General features: G+C 38.1%; 2 protein-coding genes across 2 annotated transcripts; one reads left to right on the top strand and one right to left on the bottom strand.

Moving 5' to 3' along the window:
- The first annotated feature begins 13,095 nt into the window (after positions 1-13,095).
- On the top strand, positions 13,096-16,195 carry LOC115733834 (receptor-like protein 7). The gene is made up of 2 exons (XM_048275637.1): positions 13,096-14,319; positions 14,508-16,195. Exons 1-2 carry the CDS (start codon positions 13,128-13,130, stop codon positions 16,193-16,195), a joined length of 2,880 nt encoding a protein of 959 aa, XP_048131594.1. The 5' UTR covers positions 13,096-13,127.
- A 1,955-nt stretch (positions 16,196-18,150) lies between these two features.
- LOC125314152 (L-type lectin-domain containing receptor kinase S.4-like) lies at positions 18,151-18,769 on the bottom strand. The gene is made up of 2 exons (XM_048275635.1): positions 18,719-18,769; positions 18,151-18,546 (listed from the first exon to the last, which is right to left on the bottom strand). Exons 1-2 carry the CDS (start codon positions 18,767-18,769, stop codon positions 18,151-18,153), a joined length of 447 nt encoding a protein of 148 aa, XP_048131592.1.

The following is an 18,769-nucleotide window of genomic DNA, read 5'->3' as shown; positions in this document are numbered from 1 at the left end:
AGAAGAAGGAGAAAAGAAAATGAAAAAATCTAAAATTTAAAACATAAAATTTTTGAATTTTCACAAAATAAATAAAAATGAAAAGAAAGTAACAAAATAATTAAAAAGAAAGGAAATGTGAAAGACAAGAGGAATGAAAGATGAGAAAAATAATTTTCTTTTCTAAAAAAAAAGGAAAATATTTTCCCCACATTTGAAAGAGTTTTTCTCATTAGGGGAAATGTTTTTTTGGACTAGCTTATTTTCCGTAAACAAAACGCCGAAAAATTTCAAAAATTTTTTTGGGAAGTTATTTTCCACAAAACAAACAGAGGCTCAAAGTCAAATGAAGCTCTCAAACTATGCATGTTTGTTGGAGACAAATTGCCTTATCACGCACAACGCACATGGCCATTTAAGTCTACATAAATTTGCTGCTAGTTGAGCGAAATTACAAAAAAATATATAATATAATGAATTTACAAATATTATATATTGTAAAATGCGTTATTTATGAAAAATTACCAAAAATGTCCTAAACATATTGCAATTATGCTAATTTAATCATAAATATTCTTTTTGTACCAATTCAATCCTTCGAGGCCAATTTTGGCCATTTCGACATGGACGCTCTTTGCCCTACATAGCACGGCCATTGCTAACATAGATAATTTTTTTATAATTTTTCAATTTTTTTAGTTTATTATTTGCATATTTTTCTTTTCTTTTTCCTTTTTTTTTTTCTATTCCTTTATCCTCTAGATAATTTTTAATAATTTTTAATGATTTGAATCGATTTTTGTTTTATATGTTTCACATGACTAATTTTTTTCCGGTTCATACATAATGATTTTTTTATATATTTGAAAATTCTAAAACTTCAGATTATTCCAATGTTGATACGTAGACTTATAAGTAATTTTTTTCGTAATTTTCTAAAATTTCCCCTAAATTTATTTATTTTTTTACGGGAAAGTGAAAAAAAGTGATTTTTAATATAAACGAACAGGCGGTTACATTGTATTTGTAGAGAGGGATTAGAAGGGAAGAAGAATAGTTATAAAAAAACGCAATCCGGTTTGGATGGAGCGAAATTAGGAGAGATAAGAAGGAACTGGTTTGGTTAAGTGCCTCAAAATCTCTCCAAAATAAATAAATAAATCTATTCTTCTGTTTCATTTAGGCCCTTACTTTTATATAATTTATCAATACATAAAAAGTGTCATAATGCATTTTTTTCCCTTTATTTTCCCCCACTAGCATCCAAAATAATATTATAACTCAATGTCTCAATCCGTTCAAATCATTTTTCTTCTTGTCCCTCGTATTTATATCAGTTTTTCCCTTCCTAATAACCATGTCTAAATTGAGGGTTAGTATTTTGAGTTATGAGTGAGTTTTAGTGTACACAAAGCACGCGTTACTTCCATACTGAAGCTACAGACAAACTGTGAGAAATCTATGGAGTCGTGTATTGTTCCAGGTCAAATTCGTCTTCTTTCTTCGACCAAAAAAAAAAAAAATCGTCTTCTTTCCATTGAGGACGACCGACGGGGGAAGCATTTTAGACATTTTATCTTAGTTGGGAGAGACGTTAATACAGTTCCTGCTTTCATAAAGGGTGCCATAAATGGCTGCGCCCATAATCTTGAAAGAGAAAATTTCTTTGGACATAAATTCCCTTGTTTAAATTAAGCAATACTATGTTCATTTTCTAATTTTGTTCCGTGATTGTCTCTCTACAATTTTTCTGGTTGTGGAGATTGCATCTTTATGCTACTATCTCATCCTCTCTCTTTCTCACTTAAGGTTAAGGATGAAAAACATTCACAGATAAAGCCATTAAGAAAAGGGGTTGATTCGCAACAGCAACTAGAAAAGAAAATGAAGGTAAAATCATTTTAATGTTAATATTTTTCATCAATCATCTCTTCTGTAGTCTAATCTATTTGAAGACCAAAATAAAAATTTGGAAATTTGGAAAAAGCAGAATACTATCCGAAAAAAGAAAGATTTAGCACGTTCAATTTTGCTTTATATTGCAAATAGTACGATAAATTGGGTGCTTCATATCATCCTCACAAATGATAAGCACACTTTTTGAACATGAAATGAATTTGCATATCCAGCTATGAGATTCGAATTTATTGTTAAATCTCCTCTCTCTTCTCTAGGTGTCTGTCTCGCAAGAAGAGAAAAATACAAATGAGATGTGGGGACAGAGAAAAGGATGTGCAAGGCTTGTTGTTTCATTATCTATTAAACTTGCCTTTTTATGTGGATGGTATTTCCATCAAAAGGAATTTGCAATGCAATTAGAGTGTGTATGCGGTCATTTGAGTTGGAGAAATAGACCCATCCTTTCCTGTATTAGTTCGATAATGACACAAATCGTCTCTGAATTTTGGCTCAATGAACAATGTGGTCCCTAAACTTTTAATCTGTTTAATGTGGTCCCTGAACTTTAGCCCATTATGTAATGTGATTCCTAAACTTTTATTTTGTTGAATGTGGTCCATAGACTTGTTGTAGATATTCATCTAGTCCCTAAATTATATGGATATGTTCAACATGGTAAAGTCAGGAATCACATTATACATTGAGCTAGAATTCATGAACCACATTAAATAAACTAAAGGTTCATGAACCGTATTACATATTTAACTACAATTTATGGACTATTTATGTCATTTTTCCTAAATAAGTGAAGAATGGGCCAATTTAAACGGATGGAGACAATTTTCCGATTCATTAATTGACTGCCTGACGATCTAGAATCACTCGGCCCTCATTGTCGGACCTTGTTTTTTTCCTTTAGACTTCTAATAGAAGTTTAAAATCGCCCTTCTTTCTTTTTCTCTGTTTCTTTTTTCCCTGCCCTTTGCCATCGTTAATTGTGACTTCAATGTTCCGTGAGTCCGCCAGTTGTAGGTAGACAATCTTCTCGATGTACTCATTGGAGTAAATTGCATGCTCACAGACCTTAATCTATCAGGGTTTTGCGAAGAATTAGTCTTCGAGTTCTGTCCAGATTTGCATTGGGTGTGTTTTGGAGATTTTGGAACTTGAGAGACTTCAATTTTGTACTTATTGTAAACTTGGGCTCCTCCGACGAAGCTGACTCCAATACCATCTTAAAGATATTGCACTAAGATGGACTCTTGGAGTATTATGCCCCATTTGATAGCACAATTTATGCATGACCGAAATCAATATGTATATTTTGTACCAAAAAGAAAATAAATCAATTGTGTGTATTTCATGGAAATTAAATGTACACATACAACTTTCAAGACGTTCATTCATTTCATATTCACCATTCGCGTGTATTTCATGTATTAAACTTTCATCATTACTTAGCTATTTTCGTCACAAAATTTGATCAATTAATTAGTTGGATGAAACCAATTGTGTAGATTGAAACTCAACTGATATACAAATGACTTGAACTAACAAGTTTTGTAGAACTGGAATGGAATTTTTCTCACATCGATATTGACTTTGACGTGATAATGGACAATGAATGTTTAGAAAAGGAATAAAAGAATGATGAATACCTATTTACCGAAAATAAATAACAAATTGCAGATGTTGTTGGTTTGCAAGTAGGGCCAAAGAATCCGTCTAAATGGGTAACATTATTGGCTAATTCTAATATGAGGCCATCTCTCTGCGCCATGTCTCTGTTGTGATGTTTGCACCATCCATCGGAACTTCATAGTTCCAGAGCGATTTATGCTCACTTGTAATTTGTCATAATCACGGAAATTTTTTGGTTATGAACTAGGAGATTATATGTAAAATCTGAAAATATTTTTAACCCATAATTACGATCTTTTTTTTTTTTTTCAATTCAAGGGCTACCTATGCTGCTGGAAACTTCTTATTCATCAATCTAAAAGATTGCAAAAGTCTTCTTACGGGTCTGTCAAGTTTGTTCCTTAAGTGGAAAAAAAATATGAGATGTCATTTACGAGGACCAACTAAGCAATTATGATTGTGCATGCAAGAAAACGCGACCTGATTTGTACCTTGTCGATGTATGACCACTGTTTTCCCCTTTAAATATAGAAATGCCTATCTGCTTGTAACCCTCAACATTACTTTAAAAAGAAATGGCGATGTTAGCGCTGGTCATGCCATGTCAGAGCCGGCTTGTCAACATTAGTCGGAAGAATTAAATTGGTACAAATACAAAAAATTTAGAACTGAATTGATTTAAAAAAAGAATTTTTGGTAATTTTCCCTAGATTATTGACACTGAAATTGAAGATTTACAAAGAATTACTTTCTTAGACCAGGCCTTCGAAGTTGTGCAAAAAAAAAAAAAACTAAGATTTTGGTAGCCATGAATGATGATGACCCACTTATGTGAAGACGATAAGTCATCCAGAGGAAAATAATGAGCCCAAAACACTTTGACATTTTTCCTTTATAGTCACCTCCTCGTGTCCTTTCACATAAAATTATTGAAGTGGCTAATCAGAAGTCCCAGAAATGCTATCCACACAAAAATTTGAAAGAAAAAAACAGAAGACAATATCATGTCACCGTCCTTATTTTTTAAATGTTGTATACTTGCATCATTTTCCATATCGGTGTTTCATAAATGCCTTGCTAATTCAATATGTCATGCTGACGATTGCTCGATCATAATACGATTTAAGAGGAATCTCAGAATCAACAGAGCATATGCTCGTTGTGTTTATCCGAAACTCAAACCATGTTCATCACTTGTCAGTTCTCACTTGGTGGAAATGGAAATTAGTATGAAGTGCAGCGAATTCAGTAGTCACTATGTTGGCCTAGACCTTAATAGCAGTTGTCTCTCTCTAGTATCGTTAGTCCTTTTGATACATTTTACGTTCACTTTCTATAAAAAAAAATTCTTCTGTCATCCATAGTTCTCAAGGGTTTTATGCTTATTTGTAATTTGTCATAATCAGGCTGTATTATTATTTCAATATAGAACAAGATAATGATATATGAAGTTTGCAAATATTTTACAATCGATGATTATCATCTTTCGTTTCGTGATTCGAGGACTAGGAACACTTCTAGGAATGGAGAATGAGACCTGTACGTCAAACGTGAAAGATGAGCAAAAGGCTTTTCGCTAGCCACTCAAGTTTGGTCTTTTCTTGGAAAAAGTATAAGATGCCATTTAAGAGGACCAACTATCCATTTACGACAGCAGATGAACACAGCATGCATAAGAATGCGACCTACTTTGTCCCTTATGATTGTGTGACCATTTGTTTTGTTCCCTTCCGAAAAATAATGCCTATTTGCTTATAAAGACGATATTTTTTGAAAATATTTCTCGAAAAGCCATTTTTCAAAAGAATGACAATATTTTTAGGTATTTGTCTGAGATCCAAAAGTGAACTAGAAAATACTTTACTATGGTCGGCGACTAGTAGAGAAAGAAAGGAAAGCATAAAGAGAATAAAAAAAATGAAAATAAAAGACAAGAAAACAAAAATAAAAAATAATTGAAAAGGAAAGAAATGTGAAGGAGTGGATGGAGGAAAGATCAGGAAAAATGTTTTCCTCTTGTTGAAAAACAAAAATCATTTTCCACACTTTTGAAACTGTTTTTTCCATGAGTGGAAAATGTTTTCCCCGGCTCATTAATTTTCCATGAACTGAATGCTTGAAGAATCGAAAAATATTTTCTTGAAAGTGATTTTTTGGGAAACGAACGAAGCCTTTTAATATTACAGGAAAAAAAAAGGCACGGAGACTTAAGCAGTATGTTGACCGTTATTTCATTTATAAGAAGTCATGGGAATATTCGTCCATCAAGGAGTCAAGCGGCAAAACCAATTGACGGTGCCTTTTATTTATACCCCAAATATTAAGATTTTTCAGTTTGTATTAGGTGATATCTCGACTTAGATTTTGCGGACAGCACAAATTTGTGTCTTTGATCTGATTGGAGGTAGGTCGCTGACACTAAAATTGAAGAATTCGTAAACTTTTCTTCATCCGTCTCTATCTATGAAAACATGTCCATGATCGATCCCAAAATGGGGGTGATTGTCAGATTTTATTCACGAAAAAATGAATTATATTTCGCCAAAATACAGCATTTTTAGTCTTTTCTTACCCTTTACATCTTATTTTGTTCGTCATTGCAAAATTTTATTTTTTGAAGTTTGTCAACATATATTTGTTCCATGATGCTCCATATTTATTTTTATTTTTTTTGTTTTGTGTGTGTTGGGGGGTGGGGGGGAGGGAGAGGAGGAAGGCGTGGGGGGTCCTCGTTCGGATTTACCATGAATCACGGTAAAGCGTACATCAAAAGCTCCTAGATCTAACCGCTTCCCACCAAATGATCTGGCGCGTCTGTCCTTCTAGTCCATAACAAACTAGAAACCTCTTTAACCGTGAGATTCTTAAGTTCATCTAGGCTGCCACATACATAAGATACAACCATCTCAAATTCAAAAACCACATATATGGAATCTACGCAAGCATTCCGTGGCACAGGAAGGTTATAATCATATTGCAGTATTTTGCTTTGAAAGCAACCCACATAGTAAAAGTGATATTTCAAGATGTCAGCCGTTTTAAAACAAAATACGAAAGAAAAAAAAAACACATGTTTTCAAGAGGAGGAGGGACCATATTCACAATTGAAAGCTATTATACAGTAAATGGTAAGAGTAAGCAAAGGCAGACCGACCAAATCGGAAACTATCTGGATCGGCCAGTTATATTATTAGTAGCTCGAAACATATAAAGAAGCTCCTTACAGGGCTCTCTTATTTTGGGCCGATGGTTCCATTCGGCCTTCCTTACCGAACTTGACAAATCTTGAATCTATAGATCTTCCTCGAAACAAGCTCTCAGGAGTAATTCCTCAATAACTAGCTCAACTTACGTTTTTTTCATCTTTCGATGTCTCTCACCCTTAGGTTCGGGCCTATGCAGTCCACTATGTCCATCATTTGAGCGGCCCAATTCGTGAAGCCCAGGTCTGATTGAAGTGAATTGAAGCCCATAGGACTTCATGAGGGGCCCATCAGAGGAGCCCATGGAAATAGAACAGCCCGACCTCTTTCCTTCTTCGCTGCTTCTTCTTCATTCTTCTTCTTCTCTCTTTCGTCTCTAAAGCTGAGACGCGCGCGAGATGGAGGAGGGGGAGCGAAGCAGTTGGAGCAAAGAAAGGAGCACAAGCGCGAAGCAAAGCAATATCTGCTCACGATGAATCATCGTCGGGGACGCACACGAATTCCTTCCAATCGCCGTCGGCCATCCCAGCCACACGAGCTCATTCGCAGCAGGAATCGAGCACAGACCAGAGAGCAAAGATCGCCAAAACGCACCGAGACTGAATTGATACGAGCTCCTCTCATCGATTTCTCTCGGTTATAGGTTTCCTTCATTGATTGCAGGCCGCTGGTGGACGCCGTTTGCCATTCCCGAATCGTCTAGCTCTGTTGTAGTAGGTTTTGAGGCCGAGAAATCCGAAGAGCTAGAATCTTTCTTCGTAGCTTCTTCGCTGGTGGTAACCACCCGTGACAACGCCTCTGAGACCTCGAGTTATCTGTTCCATAGCCATTCATGGCCGGAGACTGCATCTCCTAGTTGTGTACATCGTTGCTCTGTTTTTGTAAGCCGAGTCCGAAAGTTGTACTTGAAGCTTGAGTGAAAATAGGTTACTTATTAGTGATAAAACAGTAGCCTGAGCATACTGTAATGTCACTGAAATCGTCTGGATCGGAATTAGTACGTCGATGATGCTTCTGTGCTCTGCGTTTGAACCGATCAACAAGTGTTCGTGAAAATGACCGAGTGAGAGACCGCATACATATTCGAGAGTATTCTTTCTGAAATTGAATGCATATATACGTTTATCTCATGCTCAGATCGTGATATGTGCATATGATTCGCTAGGTCCGCTTCTGGTTCCTTTGATTTTAAGTCACGGCCGAGGATTCTGAATGACTCTGTTGCTTCGTTTTCTGTCCCTGTGTTCCGTTTGCCCCCTGAGTATTCTGGCTATGTGCGTGTGTGGTGGCCGGTGGACGTTTGTATGGATTGCTTAAGGTGCAGGATGGACATCAATGGTGAGTGTTGAGCTATAGGTTGAACAGCTTGGCCGTGAATAATAAGGGAAGAAGACCAAACCAAGCTTGTGTGTTCAGGAAATGTGGGATTGAAAGACTTGACCAGAAAAAAGAAAAGGAAATAATATTAGGCAAATGTGCAGAAATGCATGTTCTGGAAACGGAGGACCAAGAAAGCAAATTATTGTTATTATTATTATTATTATTAAATGAAAGCGTTTTTCCATTCTTATTATGGTTAAAATACTCCTAGCACGTTGTTTTGATAACGTTAACCTCTGTGGGTCTCACCTTTTTTAAGCATTCCTCGTTTGCTTTTCTTTTTTCTCTTTTTTGTGCCGCTTTCCTTCTTCTCATTTATTTATATGTTTTCTCTTCCTAAAACACCCATCTCATGCCAAAAATCAATAAGTTTTTGACACTTCAACGTTTGTTACCGGCATAAACAAAAAAGTCCGTCACCAACACAAGCAATTGAGGTAGTTGAAGCCTAGATTTGCATAACTTTATTCCTCATCCACCTTCAAGTCCAAGCCCTTATACGATGAGGAGGCTATGTTCCTTGTCAATTGTTCGAATCCTCTTGTTCTGATCCCCATTAAATAGTTCAGTATGATAGCCTTTAGGTCTATTGTGTTCTTGGGTATCAAACTCCGATTAAAGATTCAAAAATCAATGAGTGCGATGTGACCTGGATGACAAATGACAAGCACACTACAAAGGAGAGTGTGTCACCTAGTTAGTTAATTTTCCCTAAAATTGCTTAGGCCTTCTACAAATTCAATCAGCCTCAGTTAAACAAATCGATTGATACAGCTCCTATCTGCTTTTCAATTCATGTGTTTGGCGCGGTAGCCAACTCAAACCTCCCGATCACATCCCGAAGCAAACTTAGTTGTTGACTAGGCCGCAAAAGCCCAACGGAAGAAATCTTTCCCGTAGGACTGGGTCTTATCTCCTCCCCAAATCTTGTTGGATTTGCTTTGTAAGGAAGCACAGTTTATGGGTACTGCGTTTTCTCATTGAAATATAAGAACTTTAGTTTGTGACAAAAAAAAAAAAAATCTCAAACCTCAAACCTAGGAAACAAGTGTGCTTTATATTGGCGAACCCTAGTTTGCAATATTCAAGAAATAGTGTCAACGAGCAAGCCACGACTAATAATCATGTTGTGTTTGTTTAACCCGCCAAACATGACAATGGTTCGTATAATCCGGTTTAATTGATGAATTAGTGGTCACAACTTATATGTGACTCGATTAGACACAATTAGTCAAATGGCTGTTATTTTCATCTTAGGCACAACGAATGTTTAGAAAAGGAATAACAGAATGATGAGCACCTATTTGCCGAAAATAATTAACAAACTGCAGATGTTGTTCGTTTGCAAGTAGGGCCAAAGAATTCGTGTAAATTGGTAACATTATTGGCTAATTCTAATATGCGGCCATCTCTTAGCGCCATGTTTCTGCTGTGATGTGTGCACCGTCCGTTGGAACTTTGTAGTTCCGAAGAGATTTATGCTCACTCATAATTTGTCATAATCATGGATATTTTTTCATTATAAACTCGGAGATCGTATGTAAAATCTAAAAATATTTTGAACCGATAATTATGATCTTTTTTTTTTTTTGTGATTCGAGGGCTACCTGTACCGCTGGAAACTTCTAATTCATCGATCTAAAAGATGGAAAAAGTCTTCTTGCGGGTCTCTCAAGTTTGTTTCTTATGTGGAAAAAAATAGGAGATATCATTTACGAGGATCAATTGTGCGATTATGACTGCGCATGCAAGAGAACGCGGCCTTATTTGTACCTTGTCGATGTATGAAGTCTGCAAATATTTTACAATCGATGATTATCATCTTTTGTTTCGTGATTCAAGGACTAGGAATACTCCTAGAAATGGAGAATGACACCTCCACGTCAAACGTGAAAGATGGGCAAAAGACTTGTCGCTAGCCACTCAAGTTTGGTCTTTTCATGGAAAAAGTATGAGATGCCATTTTGAGAGGACTAACTATCCAATTACGACAGCACATGAACTATTAATCACGGCATGCATGAGAATGCGAACTACTTTGTCCCTTGTGGACGTGTGAACAATTTTTTCCCTTCTGAAAAATAATGCCTATTTGCTTATAACTCTTAGGCTCAGTTTGTTTCACAAAAAAAATAATATTTTTTGAAAATATTTCTCGAAAAGTCATTTTTCGAAAAAAAAAAAAGATAATATTTTTCGGTGTTTGACTAAGACCCCAAAGTGAACTGGAAAATATTTACTGTGGTCGGCGACCGTAGAAAAAGAAAGAAAAGAATAGAAAGAATAAAAATTAAAGAACTATGAACAAATAAAAAAATGAAAGTAAAATACAACAAAATAAAGATAAAAAATAATTGAAAATAAGAGAATTATGAATGAGTGGATGGAGGAAAGATTAGGGAAAATATTTTCCTCTTATTGCAAAGAGGAAATTATTTTCCCCACTTTTGATACTATTTTTTTCATGGGTGGAAAATATTTTCATCTGAACCCAAGCACAAGGCGCAAACGTCCGACGCCGTCGGAAGCGCGTTGCGCTACGTGATCTGCATGACCCTTTTTGTGGGTCAATGCGATGACGCGATACCAACATGCCTCACGAGTGCTCGCTGGTCTCTTCTTTTTGTCCATGGAGTGGCGAGTCGCCAAGTAAGAATGGGGAGCAGGGGGGGACAAATGGGGAGAGTTACGCAGTACTAGACTTGCCATTTATGTGGATGGTATATCCGTCAAAAGTAACTTTCAATTTAATTAGATTGTGCATGCGGTCATTTGAGGTGTGAAAATAGACCCATCCTTTACTAAATTAGCGGGATAAAGACACAAATGATCTATAAAATTTGGCCTAATATCCAATGTGGTCCTTAAAATTTTATTTGTTTAATATGATTCATGAACTTTAGACTAATATATAATGTGATCCATAGACTTTTATTTTGTTGAATATGGTACTCACGGATATTTTTTCGTTATAAACTCGGAGATCATATGTAAAATCTAAAAATATTTTTAACCAATAATTACGACCTTTTTTTTTTTTCTGATTCAAGGGCTATCTGTACTGCTAGAAACTTCTTAGTTGTCAATCTAAAAGATGGCAAAAGTCTTCTCGCGGGTCTCTCAAGTTTGGTCCTTATGTGGAAAAAAAAAAATGAGATGTCATTAACGAGGACCAACGGTGCGATTATGACTGCGCATGCATGAGAAAGTGCCCTGATTTGTATCTTATCGATGTATGACCATTTTTTTTTCCTTTTGATTACTGAAATGCCTATTTTCTTGTAACGCTCAACATTACTTTAAAAAGAAATGGCCACGTTAGTGCCGATCAAGCCATGTTAGAGCCGGCCTGCCAACATTGGTCGGAATGATTAAATTGGTACAAATATAAAATATTTAGGACTGAATTGACACAAAAAAGATTATTGACACCGAAATTGAAGAGTACAAAGAATTACTTTCCTAGACGCGGCCTTGGAAGTTGCAAAAAAAAAAAAAACTTGGATTTTGGTAGCCATGATTGACGATGACCCGCTTATGCGAAGACGATAAGTCATCCAAATAAAAATAATGAGCCCAAAAGACTTTGACATGTTTCCTTTATAGTCACCACCCCTGCACCCACGTACACACAGCATTCCCACCCCCCCGGTCCTGTCACATAAGATTATTGGAGTGGCAAATCACACAAAAATTTCAAAAGAAAAAGGATACACTCCGCGTTCACCTTGTGTCCGAAATTCTTCTGTTTTCCAGAGTTCCCAAAGGTTTTATGCCTATTTGTAATTTGTTGTAATCACGTATATTGTATCATTATTTCAATATAGAATGAGATAATGATATATGAAGTCTTTAAATATTCCACAATCGATGATTATCATCTTTTGTTTGGTGATTCGAGGACCGCATGTATGTCCAACGTGAAAGATGGGCTAAAGACTTTTCGCTAGCCACTCAAGTTTGGTCTTTCCGTGGAAAAAGTATGAGATGGCATTTTGAGAGGACCAACTATCCAATTACGACAGCACATGAACTATTAATCACGGCATGCATGAGAATGAGACCTACTTTGTTCGTTGTGGACGTGTGACCATTTTTTTCCCTTTTGAAAAATAATGCCTATTTCCTTATAACCCTTATGCTCCGTTTGTTTCATGAAAAAGGCGATATTTCATGAAAATATTTCTCGAAAAGTCGTTTTCCAAAACAATGATAATACTTTTTGAAGTTTGACTGAGATCCGAAAGTGAATTGGCATATGCTTTTTTGTGCTCGGCGATTGACAGGGGAAGAAAGAAAAGAATAAAAAGAATAAAAAATGAAATAAAATACGAGAAAATAAAAATAAAAGAATAATTGAAAAGAAAAGAAATGTGAAGGAGTGGATAGAGGAAAGATCTGGAAAAACGTTTTCCTCATCTCAAAAAGAGAAAATCAGTTTTTTTCATGGGTGAAAAATATTTTCCTAGAAGTTATTTTATGTAAAACAAGCGAAGCCTTTTAATATGACAGGAAAAAAAAAAAAAGGCACGGAGACTTAAGCAGTAAGGTTTCCCATGTTGACCGTTATTCTATTTATAAGAAGTTGTGGGAATATTCATCCATCATGAATATTCCCATTTCCACCTAGTGACGACCATGATTCAAGCTTATGATAAACGCCGAGTGGCATTCACTTTGACGTCTTGACTGGTATAGAGGATCTAATTTACGGAGATTCATTCCAAAATTATCAAAGGCAATAAGCAATTTAACCGTTAACACATGAACAAGGGGATCGCTTGTTATCCAACAATCCGCATCCTAAGACTTTGGCCGTGTATAGCACGGGAGTCTACTGGCTTTTTCCATTTCTTAGACCAACACTTTCTACAATCAAACCCAAGCATCTTTTCAGATGTGTGTAGTGCATGAATGGCCAAAGCAGCATCAAAGTTCAACGATGGAATTGCTCATGGCTGCCTATAAAAGCTTCTTCACTACAATCAAACTCCACCAAAAAGCGGAAAAAACAAACACAGAGATATGGCACCCTCGATATTCTTCCTGTTTTGTACTTGGATCGTCTTCCTCATTTTGCTTCCTGCTTCCTTTGCTGATTCCCTATGCCGTCCAGATGAGAGCTCTGCCTTGATGGAATTCAAGCAAAGTTTCAGAGTCGATAGAACATGGTGGGGTTGTGATTATCCAAAGGTTGAATCGTGGTCACTAGCTGGACATGGAGATTGCTGCTCATGGGATGGCGTAAAGTGCGATGAGGCCACCGGTCATGTGACAGGCCTCGACCTCAATGGAAGTTGTCTCTTTGGTACCATAACTTCCAACACTAGCCTCTTTCGCCTACTCCATTTGGAATCGCTCAATCTCGCTTTCAACGACTTCAACGCTTCCTCAATCCCACACGGCTTTGGCAATCTTTCCAAGTTACACTACCTTAATCTCTCTTATTCTGAATTTTCAGGGAAAGTCCCATCGGATATCTCTAGGCTCTCGAGATTAATTTCTCTTGATTTGTCTCGGATGTGGGGGGATCTTGAGATGCCCAACCTAGGCAATTTTGTTCAAAACTTAACTATGCTTAGAGAACTTGATCTCTCTAACACAAGCATACCATCACCATTCCCTCATGTACTTGCAAACTTGTCCTCTTTGAAGTCGCTTAAACTTGCAAATTGTCAATTGAATGGAGAATTACCGGTGAGCATCTTTCGGTTACCAAACCTGGAAGTCCTCCACATTGGCAACAATGACAACCTTTCTGGTTTTATTCCCGAACTACATTGGGGTAGTCGCCTGAAATCATTGTCTCTTTCGGGAACGAATTTTTCGGGAGAAATACCTGTTTCGATAGGAAATCTTATTTTCTTGAATGAATTATCAATTTCAGATTGTGGTTTCTCGGGTTCACTTCCCGCTTCACTGGGTAATCTTTCTAAGCTCTCTTATCTGGATATATCATCAAATGAATTCCAAGGTTCACTTCCCGCTTCACTGGGTAATCTTTCCGAGTTCGCTTATCTAGATATATCATCAAATGAATTCCAGGGCCAAATCCCCGCTTGCTTCGCTAATCTTACCCGGTTGTCCACTCTATCTCTCGTTTCCACTAATTTCAACGGTGGCATTTGGCATTGGCTTGCCAACTTGGCAAAACTGACCGATTTGTACCTTACAGGTAATATTTCAACAAGTAGCAAGATTCCTTATCCGAACAAAAAAAAAAAAAAGAAAAAGAAAAAGAAATAGAAAAAGAAAAAGAAATGTCAGAGACTCAATCGGTAGCCGGACTAACCGTCCATGATTCTTTACATTTGACGGATGCTCGCCTAAGCGGTCCAATTCCATCTTCACTTGGGAACCTGACGCGGTTGGTTAAGCTATATCTTTCGTACAACAATTTGCAAGGTGAAATCCCAAACTCATTATGGAAACTCAAGGATCTTGAAATTCTGGATCTTAGTGGGAATAATTTGAGTGGCACCGTGGATTTACACAGGCTCAAGAACTTGGAAGATTTATATTTGGACTTCAACAACATCTCTTTTGTTAGCAAGACCGAGATGAATACCACACTTCCAAAACTTTCCGATTTAAGTTTAGAATCATGCGACTTAAATGAGTTCCCCAAGATTTTAGGCCACCTAAGCGGATTAGAGTGGATAGATCTTTCGCACAATAAAATCGGAGGGAGTATTCCTACTTGGATGGGGAATGGCAGCAGAGAATCCTTGTGGTTTGTAGATCTTTCTCACAATTTTCTAACTGGCTTTGTGGACAACCGCATCAATCTGTTGCTACCTAACTTGACCTATCTTGACATTAGTTCTAACTCGCTCAAAATGAGACTCCCTACTCCACCTCCATCAGTGTCTTATTACAATATCTCCAACAATATCCTCTTCGGAGATATGCAATCTATTTGTAGAGCCAAGTCCCTTGTCACTCTTGACTTGTCCAACAATAGTCTGAATGGCACAATTCCTACATGTCTCAAAAACATTCATTCTTTGGAAATTTTGGATCTTGGAAAAAATAAACTTGATGGAAGCATTCCTCGGGCTTACCCTAAAGGTTGTGCATTAACTCTTATTGACCTCGCAGAGAATCGTTTGCAAGGGCCTGTCCCAAGATCTTTGACGAAATGTAAAATGTTAGAGTGTTTGAATCTTGGTCACAATCAAATTCTCGATGGATTCCCTTCATGGCTATCAGAGTTGACCAACCTGAAAGTTGTTATCTTGAAATCCAATAATTTCCATGGTCCAATAGAAACATATCGAAGCCGGTTTAACTTTAGCAATTTGCATATTATGGACCTTTCCGACAATAGTTTCGATGGTGAACTTCCTTCCAAGATGTTGCAAAGTTTCCATGCCATGAAAGTACCAGTTGGTCAAGATAGATTGGAATATATGAATACCTTGGCAGATATCACTTCGCCCTCATATACATTTCAACGTATTTTCGATTACGGAATGAAATTGATGAACAAGGGCACAGAAAGGGAATACCCGAAGGTTCCATATGCCCTTATGGGAATTGACCTCTCCAATAACAAATTTCAAGGGTGCATACCCGATGTCATTGGAGATTTGAAGTCACTTCTCCTGCTTAGCCTTTCGAATAACATTCTCACCGGCTCTATCCCGCTGTCCTTAGCAAACCCGACAAGACTGGAATCTCTAGATCTTTCTCGAAATAAGCTCTCGGGAGAGATTCCTCAACAGCTAGCCCAACTTACATTTCTCTCATCTTTCAATGTCTCTCATAATCAACTGTCGGGACCAATACCACAAGGGAGCCAGTTCAATACATTCGCGACCGATTCATTTACCATGAATGAGGGGTTATGCGGAGAACCTTTGCCCAAAAAATGCACCATGGCTGGGGATAACGTACCATTCCCACCATCTCGCATGGAAGGTGAAGAGTCTCCATTTAACTTGGATTGGAAATTTGTGCTAATTGGTGTTGGAGTTGGGTTTTTGGTCGGCGTTGTTCTGGGGAACTTGATCATTGACGAGAAAAGTAAGTGGTTCTTATACTACTCCAAGAGAATGGCAAAAAGATGGAACAAATCGAGAAGGCACTGAACAATGAGGAGTTGTACATGCAGTCAAATACTTATGTGACACTATCAGTAATGTAACTGTGTTTCTTTTGTACTCGAAATAAGAAAAGATGGGCATCCAATATTCCTCTTATTGTACTATAGTTCGTTTGAAGCCGACAGGAATGTATGCTATCGGCAGGAGCAAAGCGTGCATAACATGAATCACCCGATACCAAACTTGAATTTATCAACGAAGTCAACAGTCGAAGCATACACCAGCAATAACATGGAAGCGTACGGAGAACGAAACTGAGGATGGCAGACCTGTGATGACGAAGGTAATCAAAGAAACACTCTTGAATGCTCTTGCTTCCAACATGCAGGGGAATACAGGACTTCCAAATTCGCAAAAATGACTCCGAAGTTCATTCACTGCAACAAACATGCATAATAAAACAGTTGAGGGAAAAAATCAGACGCACATAAGGCATTCGAATGAGAGGTTACATCCGAAAAGAAAAAGGGAAGGAGTCACAGCCGTGTCAAAGTAAAGGCAACGAAGCACACTCGAGGCCATCGAGACAGCCTCGGACACTACCGGTTTCACTTCGGCGGAGGCTAAGGCTCTCGGTCTCTGCCTCACGAAACAGAGTACGAGTGTTTACCTTGAGTAAACAGGCAGTGACCGGACGTGATTGACGAATGGGTCGGAAGGAGGAGACCTTTGAAGCCGCGACGCCGAGAATTGGAATTGGCGAAGAGAGAGTGAATGAGAATTCAAGGCAGCGGCAGGAGTGGTCGAGAACAGAGACGAAGGGAATATGATAGTGGACGTGAGGCCCGATGTACGGTGATCGGCCGGGACAACAATCGGCAACGCCGTAATGATAGAAGAATCCTTTTATGTGAATAGATCTCTTTAGTTAGAATTAAACTTAGACTCAATCTTGAATTTAGCTCACGGTGGCCCATTTCCCGGGGCTCAACGAACAAGGCCGTGTATATTTTCCGGACATCGTATCGGATTTATTTTCTCGCGCTTTACTTTAGCTGTCTTTACTTTAGTACTAATTTGCTTTGAAGTGTTGATTTATACTATCTGGATTTGATGCGTTGATTACAAGGTGCCTTTTAATTCATATTGATTGTGCAACCATCTCTTGTGAGCACCTAGTAGGACGTGCCTAGGATATTCAATTTTAACAAGACCACTTCAGCAATATCTTTTTTCAAAAGACTGACAATCGGGCTCAAAATGGCGTTGATTAGACAATTAGGATAACCGAATCCCCGATCTTGGGATCTCTGCTCCATAGGAAGTGAGATGTCCTCTCAAGTTTCACTTGGCTCTTAGCCTGCCACAAATATATTGCTAGCAACTCCAATTAAATAGAAAATCTTCATTGATCGATTAAATTCCTCAATGTCGCGTATAATAGGGTTTGGGAGAATCTGCTCCAATTCCTCAACGTCACATATGGTAGGATTAGCGAGAATATGCGGCAGATACGAGCGGGCATCTCAGATAGAGGGATCATCCATTTCGGCTTACACCCGTTGGGGATGTTCGCGACAAGGATCGAAGAGAGGACAGCAAGATTGTGGCTATTAATAGACGGGAACGGCGTTAAGTTACATGCCCCAAGTGTTGTCGTGTCTGTTACGTCTCCTTTTGGCTGGCTCGGGTCCAATTTTTCTCGTTTCAATATATCAACTGCCATTAAGGAACAGCAATTTAAAATAATTTTTATTGAAAAGAAATTTGCTACTAACCAGATTAAAAAAAAATCATGTTGTTGATATATCATGATATAACGAGTCAATAGCATTTTATGAATTAAATAAACATATATATATATTTCAAATTAAAAAGATTATTCAAATCTCATTTCTTGAACCACGCATGATTGACGTAATACTTGATTTCTCTATCTTAACGGTGAATGGATTCGAATTAAGAAAAAATTTCAAATAAAGGTTCGAAGTGGAGCCATTTTAACCAATAATTATGTCCGTCACTACCCGAAACTTTTGTTTCGAGAACAGAGCAACCTTAGGCTCGTCGAACAGGAACCTGTCCAAGCTCCCATTCGCCATGTACTCGTACACCAGCAGAAGATCGCCTCTCTTCCGACACCAGCCCTGGAGCTGGACCAAATTCTGGTGGCGGAGCCGCCCAATGCTTGCGATCTCCGACAAGAATTTCCGGAGGCCCTGGTTTGACTCGTGCAAGACCCGCTTCACCGCAACCTGGATCTTGGAACTCGACAAGGTCCCCCGGTACACTTTGCCGAACCCGCCTTGCCCGAGAAGCACTTTCTCCTTGAACCCATTGGTGGCTTGCTTGAGTTCTTGGTAGGAGAATCGATGGGGACCGATTTCGAGCTCCCACTGTTAGACCACATCGGCTTGATCCTCTGGACAAACAGGACCACAAGAAAAAACAGCAGACACTGCAAGAACAGCTGATGACACCGACATTGCATCTCGCATGCCGTTGCCTGGTTTTGCATCCCCGCTAAAATCTAGCTTGGCCTGATTGTCGAGTCATCGGTGTCATCACATCTTGCGGCTGCTTGCCACTAGCCACCCTGCAAGCCCAAGCCATCTCCAT

This window comes from Rhodamnia argentea, chromosome 3, assembly GCF_020921035.1.
Source record: "Rhodamnia argentea isolate NSW1041297 chromosome 3, ASM2092103v1, whole genome shotgun sequence".
NCBI classification, from domain to species: Eukaryota; Viridiplantae; Streptophyta; class Magnoliopsida; order Myrtales; family Myrtaceae; genus Rhodamnia; species Rhodamnia argentea.
The sequence above is the reverse complement of the archived record's forward strand: the minus strand, read 5'-3'. Positions and strand labels throughout refer to the sequence as shown.